The sequence below is a fragment of the Aegilops tauschii genome, chromosome 7 (genome assembly GCF_002575655.3).
Source record: "Aegilops tauschii subsp. strangulata cultivar AL8/78 chromosome 7, Aet v6.0, whole genome shotgun sequence".
NCBI classification, from domain to species: domain Eukaryota; kingdom Viridiplantae; phylum Streptophyta; class Magnoliopsida; order Poales; family Poaceae; genus Aegilops; species Aegilops tauschii.
In genome coordinates, this window is record NC_053041.3 from 430,196,251 (window position 1) to 430,221,851 (window position 25,601).

Sequence of the window (25,601 nt, forward strand, 5' to 3'; positions counted from 1 at the left end):
GCAAGGCAAGAAGACGGAGGAAGTAGGAGGAGCGTGCGAGGGTCTGCCGCCCTCCACCTCCCCCTACTTATAGCTTCATGCGGCCGAAGAGGCCGGACGTGGGGGGGGAGACGTGGGATTAACTGCGCCCATTCCCCCCACGTCTCGCGTTTATTACGCATAAGTGCGAGCCGAAACTGCCGCACGGAACGTGCGGGCGGTTTCGGGATACAAAGGATCCGCGCCTGGGCCGGGGCGCGGACGTGGCGGGCCCCCTCCCTGCGGCGACGTCCCGTCACGCGCGTGGGCTGGCAGGCTTTCCGGCCACGTGGCACGCCAACGGCCCGAGGCCGGCCCGCGGCCCGGTGCATGTCCCTGCGGGTTCCCGCCCCCCGACTCCAGAAGAATTCGACTAAGGCGGCGCGCCTGATCAAGGCCGGCTCCCAGCTGCCGGCTCGTCACGATAGGAAGCTGATCGGGCTTCTTGAACCCCACTCCACCTCGAAGCCCAATCAGCTTCGTGGACTACTATCGGAGTAAATGGCCACGGGTAGCCTAACCGACTACCCCTGGCTCTTCAGAAAATTTATCAGGCCTTTGGGCCTTCAAGCACTCCAAGCATTTGGGCCGCCTTCCCCGGCCGGCTACTACTAAAGCCGACTCCCGGAAGGAGACCCAGCCTCACCGACTCCTCCCTAGGACGACTGGGGGGTGGCCGACTCCAGGAAGCCGGCCAAGAAGGACGCCGACTCCTAGAAGCCGGCCAAGACCACAACCACTCCTACATAACGGCGACATGACGGGGTGTGGCCACAGTGCGGCCCACGACCCCCGAAGCCCGAGGCGGGCATGGCTACAGGAGGCCGTACGGGAGGGACATCCCCCGTGCGGCTCGGCACTGTAGCCACGCTAGCCTCGGCGTCATCCACAACCCACTCCTGTACGGCCCAAGGACTGCGGGCCCCTTCAGCCAGAGAGAGGCGTGAAGGCGGCCCGGCTTTTCCTAGTCGGCCAAGAGTATAGCCGGCCTCCGGAAGCCGGCTACTCCGTTCCTCGAAGCAGGAGCCCCATTAAGGAGACAAGACGAGGTGAGGCTACAGTGATAGCCCCCGAGGCGGCCCACTGTAGCCACGCTCACCTCGACAAAGCCCTCATCATCAGAGGCGCGGCTACAGTAATCAGCCGCCGATGAAACCCTAGGCGGTGGGACCGGCCTGTCGACCAAGTAGCCGGCAGCCGGCGGGACCCACCAGCCGGCGGGACCCAGCAGCCGGCGGAGAAGCCGGCGAGCGTACACACTGACGGCTGGGACCAGGTCCCAGTCGGATTACCATTGTACCCCCGGGGGGTAGGCCTATATAAACCCCCCGGGGCACCCATGCAAAGGGTTAGCTTCTGAACACAGCACACACACCATAGAGATAGAGAGAAGCAAGAGCTAGCGTTGTTCTTCTTCTCCCTTGAACCCAACAGCTCTAGGAGCAATTGTAGCTACCTTTCCTTGATCTAGTGATCATGCGGAGACCCCGCAGAGCAGGACTAGGGGTGTTATCTCCTCGGAGAGCCCCGAACCTGGGTAAGATCCGCCGGCGTGCATGTCTTCGCCTCATCCCGTTTCCAGGCACCGGCGACGTTTTATTGGCTCCCACAATGATAAGCCATCCCTTGGCATATGTCGCACCAACCACCCGACAACACCCAGTGGGTGCACGTAGCGTGCCCCCACTGGCTCTGGTGTCATTCGACTTGGCCAGTCCAGACCGAGTGACAAAATTCAGATTCTCAGACCACAGTCGACTGCCCGCAGTCAACTATGGTCTCGGGGACTACACCCAGTGGGTGCACTAAGAGTGCCCCCACTAGTTCAAAGATTCAATCCAAGACGATTCAAGTTGACTTGTGCAACTTCAAAACAGTCACACCCCAGTGGGTGCTCGGACGAGAAATATGATCAATCGGAAATCAACTAACCTGGACATTGGTCTACAGAGCTGCTCCGGCATTGAAGGCCACCTGACTGGTCTCATGCACCACTTTCATTTGCCCCCTCACAAGGTTCAACTGAAGAAGAGCTTCCTTGGCGCAGACGGTGGGTCGTCCGGGGTTTGATACGCAGTGAAAAGCGATGAAGGCAGAGCAGTCGGAACAACCGCTGGGTCTGATGCGTGGAGTTGTATTGGTGCAGCAGAAGTCTGAGCAGCTGGTCCTGATGGGCAATCAGTCGACAGCGGGATAGCGAAAGTGACGCTGGTACGTGCCGGATCTGTCGATCGCTCGACTGCCGTCCCAGGCATCTCAGTCGACTGAGGAACCTGGGCCTCAGGCGCTTTCCTGCTCAGTTCCTTGTCCCTCCTCCTCTTTCCCCTTAGCGGTACTTCTTCTTCATCGTCCGGGAGCACAACAACGTCCCGTGGTGCTGCAACAAACAAAGAAAGTTAAAGAGATAGCTGACAAACAATCCATTCGTCCAAATAAACTCGAGTCGGGCAGACTTACTGGCTTTGGAGGTAGCTGCGTCGTCGGTTTCCTCGTCGTGTGGGGTCTTGTCGATATCCATATCAGCCGCAGCCGAGGCCGGGCTGTAAAGGTTCATCATCCACTCGGTCAGTACAAGAGAATCGGTCAGAACAAGAAATACAGGGATAACATTTACCCAGAAGCAACAGGAATGTCCATCTTGATTCTAGGCAAGGTCTTCCGAGCCTTGAAGGATTGATCTTGGGCTGCTTGGTGACCTTCTCAGCCAATTCTGGAGTCGAAGACCGAGCGCGCTTTTGAGATGGAGCGCTCGAGGCCACAGCCTTGCCGCGCCTGCCCGCGGGATCATGGTGCTGCTTGGATCGACGTTCGGAACGAGGTGGTGAGTCGGCTACCTCCTCGTTGTCTGACTCGTCGCTCTCATCTTCATCATCGTCGGCTGGTGACTCCCACTCGTCGCTCTCCTCCGCGCTGTCCTTGCCTTCATGGTCCTGCTCCAGAGCTTGTTCGCCATTGGGCATTGAGTACATCTCTGTATAAATCTACAAAACAAGGAGCTGAGTGGAAATCAGTCGGATCAACAAACAGTCAGAAAACACATCCAAATTCAATCAGTTGTAGTGGTCAAACCTTGTCTGGCTGGTTGTTGTCGCTGAAAGGTTTGACTCTCCTGGCGCCCCTGGGGTTGTCCTTGTTCTCGGTGATGCCCCTCAGCCACTGTTTTGGCCTCCACCTCCTCCGGATGAACCCGAGCGGTATCACCAGCCCCGGAGTACATCCACATGGAATGATCACGAGCTTGGAGTGGTTGAATGTGCCGACTGAGGAACACCTCCAGCAGATCCATGCCGGTACACCTTGGTTGATCATTTGAACTACCCTCTCGACCAACATGCCCGTCTCCGCCTTCTCTGCGGCGGTCACTTTCAATGAAGATGGAGTTTCAACACGATCAAAAGAGAAAGGGGGAAGTCCAGTCGACTGGCCTGGGGTCACGATATCCTGGCAATAGAACCAGGTCGACTGCCAGCCCCTGACCGACTCAGGAAGAGTCATCGAAGGGAAGGAACTCCTCTTCCTCTTCTAAATACCCAGACCCCCACACATCTGGATAACATGGGTTTTCTTGTCGTTCGAGTTCGCTTTCTTCACTGTTTGGGAGCGGATAGTGAAAATGTGCTTGAAAGACCCCAGTGCGGTCGACACCCCAGGAAATTCTCGCACATGGACACGAATGCGGTGAGATATATGATGGTGTTGGGAGTGAAATGATGGAGTTGAGCCCCGAAGAAATTCAAGAAACTTCGAAAGAAGGGGTGTGGAGGAAGCGAGAAGCCGCGGTCGACATGAGTGGCGAGCAGAACACACTCACCCGGTCGCGGCTGTGGCTCCGTTTCCCCCTCCGGCAGCCACGCAGACTCATGGACGATCAGCCCTAACTCGGCCATATCGTCCAAGTCTTCCTGCCGAAGTGAGGATCGGATCCAATCTCCCTAGATCCAACCCGATGGCAGCCCCGAGCGCGATGAAGATCCCCGATTCGTCTTCTTGCTTTTCGCCGCCCCCGTCGCCTTCTTCGCGCGTTCCAGCGCTGCCGTCTTCTCCTTCCCCATGGCGGTGGAGCGGCGGCGTCGAGAGTGGAGAAGCTGAACGAGGCAAAGGAGCAAGAGGAAGAAGAAGGAGAATGGGCACGCACAGTGTGGATGCCTCGGCCTCGCCCATTTTAAAGGCCTACTTCCGAGTGGCTGACGCGTGGGTCCGGACGATCCTGTCAAATCCCTTAAACAGTCGCACACGGGATACGTGGCGAAAAAGGTGGCACAGAAATCGAAACATCCTACTTATCTACTCCGCTTACCACGGCGTGCTCCGCCTGGCGCGCTTCCACCAAAATTTTGAATCCCGCGAAATCCGGGATCCTCTACAACCGATCACGCCAAAGATTCCATGTCAAAGATAGCATTCGATGGATGACGTTATAAAACCAGTCGGTCATTTCTGAATCGATCAAGGTGACTGAAACGAAGCCGAAGTTCCAACAACTGGCATCCATTTGGAGATGAAAGCAAGAGTCAAAGCAAGGTCAACTTCAACCTTCTTTTCACTCAGACCTCAATCCATTCGGGGGCTAATGATGAGGGCATAGACCTGGGGTAGGGTAATAGGCCTGACCTATACCTCCTACCTAAGGTCCTTGTCCTAGAAGCAAAGAGGTTCAGAAGTAAATAGAGGGGACCCAATGAAGGTACCGAGTGCAATCCACTCGACCTACCATTCACTCGGAGACCCCCCCCCCCTATTTAGGTCACTCGACCACTAAACCACTCGACGTGCAGAAGACCTAAAGCCACTCGCGCAGCAACGGTCGGGCATTTACTCTTAGACTTAATAGTCATTTATATTACTTTACTACAGACGTTACCTTTAACGCTCCTTCTTTATGAACATTGAACCCTATGTAACGGAGGGGAGCTGGGGTCCTGGCGCACTCTATATAAGCCACCCCCTCCTCTGGGACAAGGGTTCGCACCCCCTGTAACACACACACACACACACACACGCATATAATCCAGTCGACCGCCTCCGGGCTCCGAGACGTAGGGCTGTTACTTCCTCTGAGAAGGGCCTAAACTCGTAAAACTCGTGCGTACAGCTTCTCCATAGCTAGGACCTTGCCTCTACATCCCTACCCCCATTCTACTGCCAGACTTAGAACCACGACAGGGGGCACCCTAGAACACACAAGTTGATCATTGATCTCTCTTAGCCGTGTGCGGTGCCCCCTCCACCATAATCCACCTCGGTCATATCGTACCGGTGCTTAGATGAAGCCCTACGTCGGTAGCATCATCATCACCGTCACCACGCCGTCGTGCTGACGAAGCTCTTCCTCGAAGCTCTACTGGATCGTGAGTTCGCGGGACGTCACCGAGCTGAACGTGTGCTGAACGCGGAGGTGCCGTACGTTCGGTGCTGAGGATCGGTCGACCGTGAAGACGTACGACTACATCAACCGCATTGTTATAACGCTTCCGCTTATGGTCTACGAGGGTACGTAGACGAGACTCTCCCCTCTCGTTGCTATGCATCACCATGATCTTGCGTGTGCGTAGGATTTTTTTTGAAATTACTACCTTCCCAAACACTTGGCACATGTGATATGTATGTATGGTCTCGTTTGCTTGTCAGTCATACCTCTTCTTATGCACATGGTTGCTGTGTCGTTGAGATTCTTGTCATATACCTCTCTTGGTGTAAGATTCTCCGGGTCAACAACTTGGTAGCCATACTCCAAGATCTCCAACATCTCGTCATTTCCATATTGAAGATGGTCCTGCATAGCAACTCTCCACAAAGCAAAATCGGTAGTTTCATCAAGTAAAGGAGGTTTGCCTTGAGGGTTATACTTGGGTTTCTCTATTTGAGATCTTGCATAAAGCCAAGGAACACTAGAGTGTTCATTGCTAGGAGGTTGTTGGCCTAGTGAAGGAGTAGGCACAGCTGGCCTCGAGGCCGCACCACCAGAAAGTGGTGCAAGCATCGTGGTTAGTGTGGCTAACCTCATTTGGACCAAGGCCTCAAGAGAGGCATCATGCTCCTCCTTTTGCTTAGCAAGAGCTCGTTCCATATCCTCTCTGAAGTGAAGGACTTGGCTTCCGTGGAAGCCACGCCCGTATTCTTCGGATCTGCAACAAGGGGGGTCCCATCAGGGTTCATCTCGCTTTAGGGCGGTTAAGCCACAAGAATAGAGCACGAGGCTCTCATACCAATTGAAAGGATCGAGATGGACCTAGAGAGGGGGGGGGTTGAATAGGTACAATTACAAATTACAATTATTACTTAGCAATTTTAGGCAATAATGCGGAATATGAAAGTGAGCCTAACAATCGCAAGTGTGATGCTAAGAGCTAAGCAAGACAAACAAGTAACACAAGTATGTAAGTAGGCAAGCACAATAAGATATAAGTAAGTGCTAAGAGACAAGTAATCACAAGTAGAGAGTTAGGGTTAGGGATAACCGCAACTCCGGGAGACGAGGATGTATGCCGATGTTCACTTCCTTGGAGGGAAGCTACGTCACCGTTAGAGAGGTGGATGTTACTAGGAAGGCACACCAATGCCATGAAGGCTCACCCTATTCTCCCTTTGAGACAACACCACAGAGGCGTTTCTCAACCACTAGTGTGGTAGACCTTGGGGTGGTCTCCAAACCCTCACAAACTTTTCCGGGGGTAATCACAATGGTCGATTCCTCTCCGAAAGACTCCTACCGCCTAGGAGTCTCCATCCTCCAAGAGTAACAAGAACGGTGGGTAAAAGCTCAAGACTTGCTCAAATCACGAATTCCTTTGGTGCAAAGAAGGGGAAGGAGTGGATCTATCCCTTGATAGGACAACTTCTCTCAAATGTTCTCAAATCCCTTGGGGATCTAAGATTTGGTGTGGAGAAGTGAGAGAGAGAGAGAGAGTGAAATGTGTTCTAGGGTTTGTTCAAAGTGAATGGTCAACCCTCTCCCGTGGGGGAGAAGGGCTATATATAGTGTGAGCACAAATATGGCCGTTGTAGTGCAAGTGAACGGGTAGGCCGGACATCCGGCCTGGCAAACCACTCGAAGAACAAGGCAGAAACAGAGCAGAAAGCAGAGGGGTCGGACATCCGGGGGCCAAGCCCGGACATCCGGCAAGTCAGGAAACCCCGGACATCTGGCACATGGCCGGACATCCAGCAAGTTTACCAAATTAGAAATGGCCTCTGGATAGCACAGGCCGGACGTCCGGCAGGGGAGCCCGAAATCCGGGGTGCACTGGGAGCCCGGACATCCGGCATAGAGGGCCGGACATCCGGCAAGCAGCACAGCACAAAGTGCTCTCTGGATAGCTAGGCCCGAATATCTGGCGAGCAGGCCGGATATCCGGCGTGGGGGGGGGGGGAACATCCGGCTTGAAGCCCGGACTGAAGGAAATATGCCCTAGAGGCAATAATAAAGTTATTATTTATTTCCTTATATCATGATAAATGTTTATTATTCATGCTAGAATTGTATTAACCGGAAACTTGATACATGTGTGAATACATAGACAAACAGTGTTACTAGTATGCCTCTACTTGACTAGCTCGTTGATCAAAGATGGTTATGTTTCCTAGCCATAGACATGAGTTGTCATTTGATTAACGGGATCATATCATTAGGAGAATGATGTGATTGACTTGACCCATTCCGTTAGCTTAGCACTCGATCGTTTAGTATGTTGCTATTGCTTTCTTCATGACTTATACATGTTCCTATGACTATGAGATTATGGAACTCCCGTTTACCGGAGGAACACTTTGTGTGCTCACAAACGTCACAACGACTGGGTGATTATAAAGGTGCTCTACAGGTGCTTCCAAAGGTACTTGTTGGGTTGGCGTATTTCGAGATTAGGATTTGTCACTCTGATTGTCGGAGAGGTATCTCTGGGCCCTCTCGGTAATGCACATCACTTAAGCCTTGCAAGCATTGAAACTAAAGAGTTTGTTGCGAGATGATGTATTACGGAACGAGTAAAGAGACTCGCCGGTAACGAGATTGAACTAGGTATTAAGATACTGACGATCGAATCTCGGGCAAGTAACATACCGATGACAAAGGGAACAACGTATGTTGTTATGCGGTCTGACCGATAAAGATCTTCATAGAATATGTGGGAGCCAATATGAGCATCCAGGTTCCGCTATTGGTTATTGACCGGAGACGTGTCTCGGTCATGTCTACATAGTTCTCGAACCCGTAGGGTCCGCACGCTTAAAGTTAGATGACGGTTATATTATGAGTTTATGTGTTTTGATGTACCGAAGGAGTTCGGAGTCCCGGATGAGATCAGGGACATGACGAGGAGTCTCAAAATGGCTGAGACGTAAAGATCGATATATTGGACGACTATATTCGGACTTCGGAAAGGTTCCGAGTGATTCGGGTATTTATCGGAGTACCGGAGAGTTACGGGAATTCGTATTGGGCCTTAATGGGCCATACAGGAAATGAGAGAAAGGCCCCAAAGGGTGGCCGCACCCCTCCCCATGGACTAGTCCGAATTGGACTAGGGAGGGGGGGCGCCCCCTTCCTTCCTTCTCCTTCTCCCTTCCCTTCTCCTACTCCAACAAGGAAAGGAGGAGTCCTACTCCCACACCTTGGCGCGCCCTCCTCCTAGGCCGGCCGCCTTCCCCCTTGCTCCTTTATATACGGGGCAGGGGGCACCCCATAGACACAACAATTGATCTCTTGATCTCTTAGCCGTGTGCGGTGCCCCCCTCCACCATAATCCACCTCGATAATATCGTAGCGGTGCTTAGGCGAAGCCCTGCGTCGGTAGAACATCATCATCGTCACCACGCCGTCGTGCTGACGAAACTCTCCCTCAACACTCGGCTGGATCGGAGTTCGAGGGACGTCATCGAGCTGAACGTGTGCTGAACTCGGAGGTGCCGTACGTTCGGTACTTGATCGGTCGGATCGTGAAGACGTACGACTACATCAACCGCGTTGTGCTTACGCTTCCGCTTTCGGTCTACGAGGGTACGTGGACAACACTCTCCCCTATCGTTGCTATGGATCACCATGATCTTGCGTGTGCGTAGGAAATTTTGAAATTACTACATTCCCCAACCGTGGCATCCGAGCCTGGTTTTATGCGTTGATGTTATGCACGAGTAGAACACAAGTGAGTTGTGGGCGATATAAGTCATACTGCTTACCAGCATGTCATACTTTGGTTCAGTGGTATTGTGAGATGAAGCGGCCCGGACCAACATTACGCGTACGCTTACGCGAGACCGGTTTCACCGTTGCGAGCACTCGTTGCTTAAAGGTGACTGGCGGGTGTTTGTCTCTCTCACTTTAGTTGAACCGAGTGTGGCTACGCCCGGTCCTTGCGAAGGTTAAAACAGCACCAACTTGACAAACTATCGTTGTGGTTTTGATGCGTAGGTAAGAACGGTTCTTGCTAAGCCCGTAGCAGCCACGTAAAACTTGCAACAATAAAGTAGTGGACGTCTAACTTGTTTTTGCAGGGCATGTTGTGATGTGATATGGTCAAAGCATGATGCTAAATTTATTGTATGAGATGATCATGTTTTGTAACCGAGTTATCGGCAACTGGCAGGAGCCATATGGTTGTCGCTTTATTGTATGCAATGCAATCGCCCTATAATGCTTTACTTTATCACTAAGCGGTAGCGATAGTCGTAGAAGCATAAGATTGGTGAGACGACAACGATGCTACGATGGAGATCAAGGTGTCGCGCCGGTGACGATGGTGATCATGACGGTGCTTCGGAGATGGAGATCACAAGCACAAGATGATGATGGCCATATCATATCACTTATATTGATTGCATGTGATGTTTATCTTTTATGCATCTTATCTTGCTTTGATTGACGGTAGCATTATAAGATGATCCCTCACTAAATTATCAAAGTATAAGTGTTCTCCCTGAGTATGCACCGTTGCGAAAGTTCTTCGTGCTGAGACACCACGTGATGATCGGGTGTGATAGGCTCTACGTTCAAATACAACGGGTGCAAAACAGTTGCACACGCGGAATACTCAGGTTAAACTTGACGAGCCTAGCATATAACAGATATGGCCTCGGAACACGGAGACCGAAAGGTCGAGCGTGAATCATATAGTAGATATGATCAACATAGTGATGTTCACCGTTGAAACTACTCCATCTCACGTGATGATCGGACATGGTTTAGTTGATATGGATCACGTGATCACTTAGAGGATTAGAGGGATGTCTATCTAAGTGGGAGTTCTTAAGTAATATGATTAATTGAACTTAAATTTATCATGAACTTAGTCCTGATAGTATTTTGCAAATTATGTTGTAGATCAATAGCTCGCGTTGTTGCTTCCCTGTGTTTATTTTTGATATGTTCCTAGAGAAAAATTATGTTGAAAGATGTTAGTAGCAAAGATGCGGATTGGATCCATGATCTGAGGATTATCCTCATTGCTGCACAGAAGAATTATGTCCTTGATGCACCGCTAGGTGACAGACCTATTGCAGGAGCAGATGCAGACGTTATGAATGTTTGGCTAGCTCAATATGATGACTACTTGATAGTTTAGTGCACCATGCTTAACGGCTTAGAATCGGGACTTCAAAGACGTTTTGAACGTCATGGACCATATGAGATGTTCCAGGTGTTGAAGTTAATATTTCAAGCAAATACCCGAGTTGAGAGATATGAAGTCTCCAACAAGTTCTATAGCTAAAAGATGGAGGAGAATAGCTCAAGCAGTGAGCATGTGCTCAGATTGTCTGGGTACTACAATCGCTTGAATCAAGTGGGAGTTAATCTTCCAGATAAAATAGTGATTGACAGAATTCTCTAGTCACCATCACCAAGTTAGTATAACTTCGTGATGAACTATAGTATGCAAGGGATGACGAAAGTAATTCCCGAGCTCTTCGTGATGCTGAAATCGACGAAGGTAGAAATCAAGAAAAACATCTGGTTGACGAGACCACTAGTTTCAAGAAAAGGGCAAAGGGAAGAAGGGGAACTTCAAGAAGAACGGCAAGCAAGTTGCTGCTCAAGTGAAGAAGCCTAAGTCTGGTCCTAAGCCTGAGACTAAGTGCTTCTACTGCAAAGGGACTGGTCACTGGAAGCGGAACTACCCCAAGTATTTGGTGGATAAGAAGGATGGCAAAGTGAACAAAGGTATATTGGATATACATGTTATTGATGTGTACTTTACTAGTGTTTATAGCAACCCCTCGGCATTTGATACTGGTTCAGTTGCTAAGAGTAGTAACTCAAAACGGGAGTTGCAGAATAAACAGAGATTAGTAAAAGGCGAGGTGACGATGTGTGTTGGAAGTAATTCCAAGATTGATATGATCATCATCGCACACTCCCTATACTTTCGGGATTAGTGTTGAAACTAAATAAGTGTTATTTGGTGTTTGCATTGAGCATGAATATGATTTGATCATGTTTGTTGCAATACGGTTATTCATTTAAATTAGAGAATAATTGTTGTTCTGTTTACATGAATAAAACCTTCTATGGTCATACACCCAATAAAATGGTTTGTTGGATCTCGATCGTAGTGATACACATATTCATAATAATGAAGCCAAAAGATGCAAAGTTAATAATGATAGTGCAACTTATTTGTGGCACTGCCGTTTAGGTCATATTGGTGTAAAGCGCATGGGGAAACTCCATACTGATGGGATTTTGGAATCACTTGATTATGGATCACTTGATGCTTGCGAACCATGCCTCATGGGCAAGATGACTAAGACTCCGTTCTCCGGAACAATGGAGCGAGCAACTGACTTATTGGAAATAATACATACTGATGTATGCGATCCGATGAGTGTTAAGGCTCACGGCAAGTATCGTTATTTTCTAACCTTCACAGATGATTTGAGCAGATATGGGTATATCTACTTGATGAAACACAAGTCTGAAACATTTGAAAAGTTCAAAGAATTTCAGAGTGAAGTGGAGAATCATCGTAACAGGAAAATAAAAGTTTCTACGATATGATCGCAGAGGTAAAATATTTGAGTTATGAGTTTGGCCTTCAGTTAAAACAATGTGAAATAGTTTCACTACTCACGCCACCTGGAACACCACAGTGTAATGGTGTGTCCGAACATCGTAACCGTACTTTATTAGATATGGTGCAATATATGGTGTCTCTTACCGATCTACCACTATCGTTTTGGGGTTATGCTTTAGAGACGGCTGCATTCACGTTAAATAGGGCACCATCAAAATCCGTTGAGACGACGCCTTATGAACTGTGGTTTGGCAAGAAACCAAAGTTGTCGTTTCTTAAAGTTTGGGGTTGCGATGCTTATGTGAAAAAGTTTCATCCTAATAAGCTCAAACCCAAATCGGAGAAATGTGTCTTCATAGGATACCCAAAGGAGACAGTTGGGTACATCTTCTATCACAGATCCGAAGGAAAATTCATTGCTAAGAATGGATCCTTTCTAGAGAAGGAGTTTCTCTCGAAAGAAGTGAGTGGGAGGAAAGTAGAACTTGATGAGGTAACTGTACCTTCTCCCAAATTGGAAAGTAGTTCATCACTGAAATCAGTTCCAGTGATGCTTACACCAATTAGTGAGGAAGTTAATGATGATGATCATGAAGCTTCGGATCAAGTTACTACCGAACCTCGTAGGTCAACCAGAATGAGATCCGCACCAGAGTAGTATGGTAATCCTGTTCTGGAGGTCATGTTACTTGACCATGACGAACCTACGAACTATGAGGAAGCGATGATGAGCCCAGATTCCGCAAAATGGCTTTAGGCCATGAAATCTGAGATGGGATCCATGTATGAGAACAAAGTATGGACTTTGATTGACTTGCCCAATGATCGGCGAGCCATTGAGATTAAATGGATCTTCAAGAGGAAGACGGACGCTGATAGTAGTGTTACTATCTACAAATCTAGAATTGTCGCAAAAAGGTTTTCGACAAGTTTAAGGTGTTGACTACGATGAGAGTTTCTCACTCGTATCTATGCTTAAGTCTGTCCGAATCATGTTAGCAATTGCTGCATTTTATGAAATCTGGCAAATGGATAAACAAAACTGCATTCCTTAATGGATTTATTAAAGAAGAGTTGTATATGATGCAACCAGAAGGTTTTGTCAATCCTAAAGGTGCTAACAAAATATGCAAGCTCCAGCGATCCATCTATGGACTGGTGCAAGCATCTCGGAGTTGGAATATACACTTTGATAAGTTAATCAAAGGATATAGTTTTATACAGACTTGCGGTGAAGCCTGTATCTACAAGAAAGTGAGTGGGAGCACTACAGCATTTCCGATAAGTATATGTGAATGACATATTGTTGATCGGAAATAATGTAGAATTATTCTGCAAAGCATAAAGGAGTGTTTGAAAGGAGTTTTTCAAAGAAAGACCTCGGTGAAGCTGCTTACATATTGAGCATCAAGATCTATAGAGATAGATCAAGACGCTTGATAAGTTTTTTCAATGAGTACATACCTTAACAAGATTTTGAAGTGGTTCAAAATGGAACAATCAAAGAAAGAGTTTCTTGCCTGTGTTACAAGGTGTGAAATTGAGTAAGACTCAAAGCCCGACCACGACAGAAGATAGAAAAAGAATGAAAGTCATTCCCTATGCCTCGGCCATAGGTTCCATAAAGTATGCCATGCTGTGTACCAGATCTATTGTATACCCTACACTGATTTTGGCAAGGGAGTACACTAGTGATCTAGGAGTAGATCACTGGACAGCGGTCAAAATTATCCTTAGTGGAATAAGGATATGTTTCTCGATTATGGAAGTGACAAAAGTTTCGTCGTAAAGGGTTACATCGATGCAAGTTTTGACACTAATCTAGATGACTCTAAGTCTCGGTCTAGATACATATTGAAAGTGGGAGCAATTAGCTAGAGTAGCTCCGTGCAGAGCATTGTAGACATAGAAATTTGCAAAATACTTATGGATCTGAATGTGACAGACCCGTTGACTAAAATTATCTCACAAGCAAAACATGATTACACCTTAGTACTCTTTGGGTGTTAATCACATAGCGATGTGAACTAGATTACTGACACTAGTAAACCCTTTGGGTGTTGGTCACATGACGATGTGAACTATGGGTGTTAACCACATGGTGATGTGAACTATTGATGTTAAATCACATGGCGATGTGAACTAGATTATTGACTCTAGTGCAAGTGGGAGACTGAAGGAAATATGCCCTAGAGGCAATAATAAAGTTATTATTTATTTCCTTATATCATGATAAATGTTTATTATTCATGCTAGAATTGTATTAACCGGAAACTTGATACATGTGTGAATACATAGACAAACAGAGTGTTACTAGTATGCCTCTACTTGACTAGCTCGTTGATCAAAGATGGTTATGTTTCCTAGCCATAGACATGAGTTGTCATTTGATTAACGGGATCATATCATTAGGAGAATGATGTGATTGACTTGACCCATTCCGTTAGCTTAGCACTCGATCGTTTAGTATGTTGCTATTGCTTTCTTCATGACTTATACATGTTCCTATGACTATGAGATTATGGAACTCCCGTTTACCGGAGGAACACTTTGTGTGCTACCAAACGTCACGACGACTGGGTGATTATAAAGGTGCTCTACAGGTGCTTCCAAAGGTACTTGTTGGGTTGGCGTATTTCGAGATTAGGATTTGTCACTCCGATTGTCGGAGAGGTATCTCTGGGCCCTTTCGGTAATGCACATCACTTAAGCCTTGCCAGCATTGCAACTAAAGAGTTTTTGGCGAGATGATGTATTACGGAACGAGTAAAGAGACTTGCCGGTAACGAGATTGAACTAGGTATTAAGATACTGACGATCGAATCTCGGGCAAGTAACATACCGATGACAAAGGGAACAACGTATGTTGTTATGCGGTCTGACCGATAAAGATCTTCGTAGAATATGTGGGAGCCAATATGAGCATCCAGGTTCCTCTATTGGTTATTGACCGGAGACGTGTCTCGGTCATGTCTACATAGTTTTCGAACCCGTAGGGTCCGCACGCTTAAAGTTAGATGACGGTTATATTATGAGTTTATATGTTTTGATATACCGAAGGAGTTCGGAGTCCCGGATGAGATCAGGGACATGACGAGGAGTCTCAAAATGGCCGAGACGTAAAGATCGATATATTGGACGACTATATTCGGACTTCGGAAAGGTTCCGAGTGATTCGGGTATTTATCGGAGTACCGGAGAGTTACGGGAATTCGTATTGGGCCTTAATGGGCCATACGGGAAAGGAGAGAAAGGCCCCAAAGGGTGGCCACACCCCTCCCCATGGACTAGTCCGAATTGGACTAGGGAGGGGGGGCGCCCCCTTCCTTCCTTCTCCTTCTCCCTTCCCTTCTCCTACTCCAACAAGGAAAGGAGGAGTCCTACTCCCGGTGGGAGTAGGACTCCCCCCTTGGCGCGCCCTCCTCCTAGGCCGGCCGCCTTCCCCCTTGCTCCTTTATATACGGGGGCAGGGGCACCCCATAGACACAACAATTGATCTCTTGATCTCTTAGCCGTGTGCGGTGCCCCCCTCCACCATAATCCACCTCGATAATATCGTAGTGGTGCTTAGGCGAAGCCCTGCGTCGGTAGAACATCATCATCGTCACCACGCCGTCGTGCTGACGAAACTCTCCCTCAACACTCGGCTGGATCGGAGTTCGAGGGACGTCATCGAGCTGAACGTGTGCTGAACTCGGAGGTGCCGTACGTTCGGTACTTGATCGGTCGGATCGTGAAGACGTGCGACTACATCAACCGTGTTGTGTTAACGCTTCCGCTTTCGGTCTACGAGGGTACGTGGACAACACTCTCCCCTCTCGTTGCTATGCATCACCATGATCTTGCGTGTGCGTAGGAAATTTTGAAATTACTATGTTCCCCAACATGGACATCCGGCGGCCCAGAGACAAAAGCATGAAGATGGATCATGTGCATATATGGCAAGGAGGTTTGTGGCAAGATCAAGCCTTTAACTAACCCTATCGATCCCCTCTTAATAGTGCAGGATCCTATACTCAAGAAAACGAATATGTAATCAATTTTTATGCTTTATCCTTGAGTAAAATTCACTTTGTATGCTCTTGATCCACACACTTTGATGAACCGGGGGCTAACACCTGAGATTTACTTGACAACCATTGTTAGACCCCTACATGTATATTGTCATCAACATCAAAACATGATATAAGGGCATGATTGCTCTTTCACCTCCTGCATCCATTGGCGTCACGTCATGAGCATAGCTCGATGCTATCTCTGGCCTCCGCCTCAGCGAAGCAAACTTTTTTGAACCCACGAGTTTGTAAAAGCAGCGGTCGGGAAGTCGTCGATGTAGATCAGAAGATGCCGACGGTCACGATCTGCAAAGTAAATCGGTGCACCAAAGAAGAATACGCTGACAAGAGCATGTAAAAACTCCAAAACCATGAACATAACCGAATCTAGACATATCCACCAAAAACCTAAATCAATTGGACCCCGAAAGACCCACTGAAGACACAACTACACACACCCTCCGTTGGCGAAAAGCCGCCAACGGAACGGATTACCATAAATCATCCCACCAAGTAAACTATAAATCGACTATACTAATTCACATAGGTTTTGGATTGCCAGATTTTCTGAGTGATTTGGTGATTTCTGAGCAATCAACTCGTGTATTTCCTCAAAAATCTGGTGTACAACTTAACCCCAACCGTCCAACGCTCCACCATCTATGATGCAGCGTGCCATGGCTCCACCGCCTATGATGCAGTGTGCAATGGCTCCACTGATGTATGCATCCATAACAAGCTCTCTTCCCTTCCCCATCGAGGGTCCCCACCTCACCTCTAGAGCTCACCACTGTTTCACGTGTGTGTATTCCAAACCCCAGCGGCACCCCCACACATCCTTCTTGACCTCGCAGTCGGCCAGCAGCTCACCGTAGCCTTCACCGCTAGGACCTAATCTTCGCTCCCGGTGCCTCAACAGACATGCAGTAATTGACGCTTGCATGAGGTAATTCATGCCTGGAATTTAGGTGTAATTTATCCTAAAATTTTGAATCCTCACACTGAGCATGCTTCACAAAGAGTGAACAAATAAACTGTAGTTTATATTCCAAGATGTAGCCCATTTTATATACTACTGAATGTATAAAAAGGAAGAAAAGAGGAAGAAAAAACAAATCCTAGCTAAGCGCTCCTTGGCTCCGTGCGGCGCCCAACATTAATATCCCTAACCCAACTGCACTCTCACTTCAACATTGACTGGTCCGATGCCACCCGCACTGGAGCGTTGAAGGAGGAAGGAGGGCATAGGAAAGGGATGAGCGAGGAAGGGAAGATATGAGGGGTTGGGCAGGGGGCAGATGGGTCATTTAGCTTGCCTACGGGAGATGTGTGGCGACTCCCACATACTCATTGTCTTGTAGAAGAGCGGCGCTAACGCATGTGTGCTTGATTGCGACACTTGATGCCCTTTAAGATCCGGTTTGGATAACCAAAATGTTCTCTGCCTTTTTCCCGAGGAGTGACCCAGAGATATCAAACCCACGAGAGGATGTGCACTACGACAAAGGCTCTAACAAGTTCTTGCGAGAGAACCGAATTCCAGTTTTGTGAACCGGACCTTAACAACCTTAGGAGGTGTAAACACTAGAATTAAAATAGGCATGGGTATGCGGTCTTGATTCTTACAACCATATATTTGTGCTCGGAATCAACATGATATTAATTTGTGCTCTCAAAGACACCCGTTAAGATGTGCTTGCAATGCGAAGAAGTGGGGGATGTGTCCAAATTACGTCTTGATTGGTGCACGGCCTGCATCAAGAGTCAGTTGTCCAACCACAGGTGCTTACTATCTCGTAGGGTTACCTAGAGTATTAAGAACAAATATTCATACAAAAACATTGGGTGTTTAATGACTACACCTCATGAATCCCCAAGGATTGGCTTTCCGCTACCGTAGTAAGCTTTCTCTGTCACTAGTGTTCAAAATAGCGTTATGCATCCTCCTCGTTCCTTACCTCCTGCTTGATCGAACTTTGAGATCCCGGGTACCTGCAAGGTCGTAGAATGATAAAGAGATAAGAGACAACTCCATAGCAATCAGACGCATGCATGATGTTGATTATTCAAAGTTATTCCATCAATCCCTCATACAAATACACAGGGTTGCAAGACTATGCCTGAACCCATTGTCTTACCCAATAACTCACCCATGATGACCTGATCTCAAGAGGAAACCATTGGATAAGACATAAATATGAATGCTTTATTGATAATATGTCTTCCAATGGTTGTCGGATGCGACACATGATTACAAGTATGGATAACTTGGAGGGGAGTTGCTGCGGTGATGGTGTTGGCGCCTAGGAGATGGGATGAGAAATGGTGGTGACTAGGGTTGGAAGATGATTTGTGTGCTGTTCTAGATGCTCTCTCCTCGTTTGTTCTGTTGTGGTTCTGGTGATGGACCCTTTATAAATGTTGGAAGGATGGACCTTATAGAGCAGTTAGCACCTGTTATAAACGCGTGCGCTTGTACCAAATGTCATCTTGTGCTCCGGTGGCTTGGCTATGCCTCCAATTTCTTCCATTCAGTCTCCATTTTTCTTGTTTACTTTCCCTCATGATTTGCATCCATGTTTGGCCTCTTCTCCTATGCAAATGAATTAAACAAAGGATTCCGTGATCTCTCGCATTCATTAGTCATTAGTGGCAATATTAGAGTGATTTTCTTAGAAATTCTAAGATTATCTGGTTTACACAACGGTGTGATGAGCATAAAAATATCACTCATCAACACATGCTTACTCGTCACGTTGCCACATTGTCGAATATCGGCGGAGGCAACATAGAGAATCGAAGGCTGCGAGATGATTAGGCATGTGAGGAGGGTGGGGAGCAACATCGTGAGGCAGTGGCGGGGTGGGGAGATGTTGGAAGGAAAGGCATGGTCCGTGCAAGAGGCGGGCATGGGGACTGCATGAAGTAGTTTTTTTACACAAAGGGGTACCGAGGGATTAAGACAGAGTTTATAACGTGTGGCATTGATGGGTAGTTTTTTTTTAGAGTGCTAAACGCGTTTGGTGCTCAACATGGGACCGATCTACTCCTTTGGATCGACTTAATTTGACGGTCAAGTTTGTTTTGAATCTCTGCTCTTCGTGTTTTTATAAGGGTAGTAAGATGCTAACCAACAAGACAAGAAAATTCTTCTTAGCCAATGGAAGCCAGAAAGGTAAAGCTGTTGCTTGACTTCAAAAATAAATAAAAAACTACGATCAAGTCCTCTATACTGAAATACATATTGTCATAGATTTCTAAAACACTATCGCGTCGCTCCAAGAGCGACTCGGGTGGAAGTTAGCTCCCGCCGCTGCCACAAACACCCCTCCTGTCTCGTCGCTATTGTCAGCTCACGTCGACTAGCAAGTGGTAGCGACGCTAGTCGTCATGAGGGCAGGGGGCAGATGCGCGGTGTTGTTGGAAATATGCCCTAGAGGCAATACTATTGTATTCTTATATTTCTCCTCCAAATCGGAATCCATTGTTTGAAAGAAGAAGGGATAACTTTTTTAGCTCCGACAATTCATCGAACAGTTGCCGGGCATGGTGAGTATAGCAGTAGCAAATGGTACCTGGCGGGATGGTCGGAGGAGAGGGGTTGAATGCCACGGAGGAGAAGCGGTGTGGAGTCGGCTGGAACGCAGTGTTCACTTTCCCTACTAAATGTTGTTTTCATGTCATGTCACCACGCATATATATTGTTAACAAATTAACAGAACAAAAAATCACACTCATTTTGGGTTTTTTTTATCAAATTTTCTTTTGATGCTTACTCTAAATAATATCTCTTTCAAACAATTCTTTTATCATCAACTTATATTATGTTTCATAAAGTTTCTCGTGTTTTTTAAACATCAAATTATTTGTTAATAGTTCCTGCAACAACGCACAGGGTATCATCTAATAGTTAATAAAAATGGCAAAGCTTTTACCTCGTGTTTAAAAAAAATGCATTATGTCATCTTCGGTGCAAAATCGTCATTGATTAGGTGCACCACTTGTATTGTTTGGATTATTATCTTTTCTTGTTTACAACTAGCGTGCAGAGAGTTGACAAAGTGTCTGTTACTACTAAACTCGTAATAATTGATGTCATCTCCGTGCCGGTAAACTCTCCTCCTCATGCATACCACTCTGAAGCTAATCTAGTACAAGTCAATGCTAAATTGATGACAGCTGCGAGTAAAATTCTCCCACCCGCAACATTAGAAAATGCACCAGTTGCCACCGTACCCTCTACCCATATCTCGGCCTGCATGATAAGGCAGGCCCTCGCTGTGATCGGCGTTGGCTCTCATTCCTCTACCTTCGAAGTACGAGCCGGCGAAAGTCTTCCAATCAGAAGCAGCTAGCCTAGCTCCATGGCTTCGTTCGGGCCGACGGGCTTGCCAAACTCAGAGCACCTGAGGCACACCAACAAAGGGACGATGATCTTTAGCTACACCTGCGTCGGCCTCACGGGCGCCGCGCTCTTCTCCGTCATCTTCTTCTTCTGCTACCAGCTTCGGAACCGGGCGCCGGTCGCGGCCGCGGGAGCGGAGGCCGGCCGCCGCCGCACGGTGGACCTTGCCAAGCTGCCGGAGTTCGCGTACACCCACTCCGCCAGGCACAGCGGCAAGGAGGGTGGCGGGGAAGGCGCGCAGTGCTCGGTGTGCCTCGGCACGGTGCAGGCCGGCGAGATGGTGCGGCTGCTGCCCTTGTGCAAGCACCTGTACCACGTGGAGTGCATCGACATGTGGCTGGCGTCCCATGACACTTGCCCGCTTTGCCGCGCCGAGGTTGAGCCCCAGCCCCCGGAGGACGATGGCCAGCCCGAGGTGACGACCGAGCTTCCGGTCTAGGGCTTCGGCCGGTCACCGAAGCTGTCTTCCGCAAGGTGCATACTAGTTTAGTTTGTAGCTTGTCGCCTGTGTTAGCTCTGATACAGCATGTAGTTGTAACTTGTAAATGCCTCCGTATACAGAGAAAAAGTTATTCTGGGTACAACGGATACTGCAACATCACCGCTCCTCCTGTACTACAATTAACGTTCTCCCTTGAGCGTACAAGTTTCTAAATTCTTCTGTCAGAAGTTGTTTTCAGCAGCTGTGCAATTAGCTGCACCTGCATCATCTAATTCAATTTGACACGCCTGATCGATCTTTTAATTCTAGAAGTCATTAACCGGCCGTATGATTGCACATTTGCACTGGCTAGAAATTCCCAAAAATGCACTATCACTATTTCAAGTCCATGAATAAAATATATTCTATGAGAATAAATAAAACACCTGTTTCAAAATAATCACTTCCTATGTTTCAAAATAAAATGATACTCTACAAAGCGAGCAGGCAAATTCTCTAACATCATTTAATAAAAATTGCAGTGGGGCCTTGCCCTACTGTGTACAGACAAAAAAAAAAGTCTAACATCGACTACATTACAGTTCCATATCTACCTAGCACCTCGTTTGGCACCCATAAATTGGGCCTAGAATTTAAGAATTGGAATTGGATTTCATAAATATGCATTTGACTGCACGATAATTGGAATCATAATTTCCAAACCCAATCCAGTGAGTTAGAATATGACTAAAGAAATTCTTTTTTTTACAGTCAACAATCAAATAAAATTATGGGCCCATGTACACTTTTGGGACCAACATGTATATGTGAAGCAGCCAAAATGTGCAAATTTGCTCCTCTATGCACCAAGTCATCTCCAAAAGTTAAATATAATTTTGAGAAATTTTATAGTGTGAATGTGAGATAAAAAATTGGAAGACCAATGTTTTGTGAAGTACTCTGCCTCTCTACAACTATGTGGGGTCTACTTGCACAAATTGTCTAGCGAATAATCTCAATGTTGCTCCTTGACATGTAGACCATACAATACATTTTCATAATAATGGTGGAAATTTTATATTGTGAGCAATGTAAAAAAATTGAATACTGAAGTTTTAGGAAAGCCCACACAGGTTGTACTTGTACAGGTCAGCCTTTTGATAAGCGCAAAGTAGCTTCTCCATATGTGGAAAATATTGCTCAAATTCTAATTGATTTCGAGTAAATTTGTATGTGTGAACATGAAAATTAATTTCTAAGCATCAAACTTCCATAGGATGGATAACCTCCATTTCACGTGAAATCCAAACATTAAATCATATTAAAATTGGATTTGGAATCCAACTGAATTAATCAAATTCAATTCTTGGGAGGCAAATGATTTTTTGGATTGGTTATATTGAAATAATACAGTTTGGTTCTCATAAAAATGTCTCATAATCATATAATTCTGCACTTGTGTATTCAAAAGTACGGTTTTGTCTGCACAATAGAGGGAAATTAGGAAAATATGCTGCTGTCGGGGGTACAACTCGCCATGAAATTGTATAGCGGTGCACATTCTTTTCCTTTCTCTCACCCTCCCTCTCTATCTATCCAAGAGATGGAAGGGCATAGTTTTTTTTTCATCTTTTCATGAAAGAGTTGAACAATGAAGATAGATGGCTCCCCCTCTTTCCCTTTGCATGTGCATAGCTAGCTACAATGCATCTCTACTACTTGGCAACCGATTCACCCCCTCCCACCACGTCTCTGCATCGATTTTTTTCATCCTATTGAGGGTTTCCCCCCATCATGCCATATTGACCGCACCTCACATTAATTTACTTACCTTTTGTAGCACTACATCAACTCCACATTAATTAACTTACATTTTGCAATAACAGGGGATTACACTACTCAATTCCATGCCATATTTCACCTTCCCGTGCACCGCTCTATCACATTAATTTACTTACCATGCATGATACATGATACCAAATTTATTGAGATACAAACTATTTGACCCCCGTGGCAACGCGTGGGCACATACCTAGTGTAAGAAAAAAATGCAAGAGAATCTACGATTTGCCAGAAATTTTTGCAATAGAGGCCTAATAAGATGCTTCTTCCTTTTTTGCAAGAAAAAGGCCCGGGATTCTTTCTTTTTTTGGAAGTTCAAACCATGTCCTACTTATTCATAAAAAGGCCTGGGATTCACAAGTTTGTAACATGAGTAGTTGTCATGCTTCTGTCCTGTGTACGTACATGGCTACCCTCTATAACTAAATATAAGATGTTTTTGCAGTTTAAATTGAATTGCAAAAACGTTTTATGTTTAGTTATAAAGGAAGTAACATTTAAGCAATAGCCGTTGGATGACGGCACGATGATGGGCGGTGGATGAAGGGGTGGCGCAGTGCCCCGGTGATTATACCGGACAAACAAGCAAAAATGGGCGGCAGCTCCCATCCATTTTTTTCGCTCATAACCCTTGCCAATTTAGATAACGAAAAAAATCCAAAATATTGGGATATGCTGCTACAACGGGGTATATAAAAGTCGCTAAAAGTTAAATTGACAGACAGAAAAGAGACGTTGAATGCTTCCACTCTTGTGTTAAAAAGAACAGCACGTCAAGTTCAAAAAAAAAAACTGCACGTCATACGGCGGCCTCTTCAACATGTAAATATAACACAAGGTTACTTGAAAAAAGGGAACATAAGTTATGTTTGCATGTCCCCGCCTCTAAGCAAACTTCGGTTGACAAACAAAGGAACGTATCACCTGACCTATACGACCTTGGGCCAGTTGCTAAAGTCAACTAGCACCGTAGGTAGCAGCCGTGATGGATGTTAAATCACACATAAACAAACCTCTGTCCATTATATAAACTTGGTTGAAAATTCAAAACTTTCTTCCATGCCCACAGATTCATCGTTATCCACAGTGCCGGTCCGTTGAATTCCTCACTGCCCTCTTGTATAGTAGTATAAACCTGAAGCAATAATGAGTCGTATAATATTAGGCAAGCTAATTCTGACTTGTGAAAGATTCACAGCACCACGTACCATGCCGCGTCTGCGTGCACACATGTCGGCTGGCGGGCCGCTCGAGATCGATGCACCTGTGAGGAAGACTATAATAGAAGATGTTTTCTTTTAACGCAATCGAAGCAGCTGTTGCACATGAACCATCAGATGTGGAGTGGATGCTCTAGATTGGGCATTTCAGAGCTGGTGGAGGGATCTGTTTTGTATATAAGTGTCAAGTCAGGGTGGTTTTCATGAAATGGACATAACTCTCCGCAAGCTGCTGCACGGTCAATCAGGAGCATCCGTCCGAGATCGGACGGATCATGTTGATTTCATTATTTATCTTTTGCTGGAAGAGTTGCTTCTATTGCTTCAAAAATAAAATTCTATTTCAATCTTCCCTTGCAGGCTTTCATCCTTTCGGGTTTGCCCATTTGGTTAACGACAGTGCGGCGTGAGAAATTTAACTTTTTGGTCCGCTTTATAAATAAAACAAAGGGGCACTAGGCGTCAGCCGGATGATCCCGAGCGCGGATCCGCCAGTCTAACAGACGTTTGATTAGTCCCTCTGGTTTGTACCACGTCCGTCTGATCTATTTCATTTTTTAATTAGTCCATTTATTAAAGTAGGGACTCACCCACCCTCTGCATTTCTGTATTATACTCTGCGCCACGAATACCCGCAGCCCTGCCCACCATGACCAGTAGCATTGCTCACGTACACCTCCCTCAAATGAAATAGAGCAATGCCAGACACTTTCTACTGTAGTGTCGTCACCGCTGGAGTATCTCTCCCATGCCACTGCTTACTCACCTCGTGTTGCAACATGAAAACTGCACATACATCATTTAATTGATTTTCCCACAAAAAACATTTAATTTGATCTTTTGCAACAAGTAAAACCATGGTAGGCTACTTCAAAAGAATCGCTAAACTAAAAAAAGAATCACTAAAATGAAAATAAATATATTTTTTTGACCGGACATAGCAACAAAAAGATCAAAACATATTTGGCTAGCGGCCAGAAGTTTTGTAATGTTGCACGACTAGCTTTGCAACAGATGGTCCAGCTTTCGCGTAGAGGAAAAAATTTGGCGGTCGGTTTGCAACAAAGACAACTAATCTTGCCACATCTCACAACCGGCCTTGCAACACGATAGTACGACCTTGCTGCAGGAAAAAAAGTAGTTACAGTAGGAATCACAACATCATGAGTCCAACTGCGGCGGCTCAGGTTGTTGCGTGCATGACCAATTTCACAGGATCGCGCAACCGACGACCTTGCAGCGCGACGGAAAGGCTTTGTCGTCGAGAAAAAAGGCAATGGCCAGGCTCGCATCATCACGATTCGGTTTGCAGTGTGCCTAGTTTTTGCAGCACGGTTGTGTTGGAAATATGCCCTAGAGGCAATAATAAAGTGGTTATTATTATATTTCCTTGTTCATGATAATTGTCTATTGTTCATGCTATAATTGTATTAACTGGAAACCATAATACATGTGTGAATACATAAACCACAACATGTCCCTAGTCAGCCTCTAGTTGACTAGCTCGTTGATGAATAGATGGTTATGGTTTCCTGACCATGGACATTGAATGCCGTTGATAACGAGATCACATCATTAGGAGAATGATGTGATGCACAAGACCCAATCCTAAGCATAGCACAAGATCGTGTAGTT

At 46.5% G+C, this 25,601-nt stretch overlaps 1 protein-coding gene across 1 annotated transcript; it reads left to right on the plus strand.

The window, feature by feature from the left end:
* The first annotated feature begins 19,867 nt into the window (after nt 1-19,867).
* LOC109736266 (RING-H2 finger protein ATL39) lies at nt 19,868-21,389 on the plus strand. Its single transcript, XM_020295490.4, has one exon. The coding sequence runs from the start codon at nt 20,443-20,445 to the stop codon at nt 20,920-20,922; it is 480 nt and encodes a 159-aa protein (XP_020151079.1). The 5' UTR covers nt 19,868-20,442; the 3' UTR covers nt 20,923-21,389.
* Nucleotides 21,390-25,601: the final 4,212 nt, after the last annotated feature.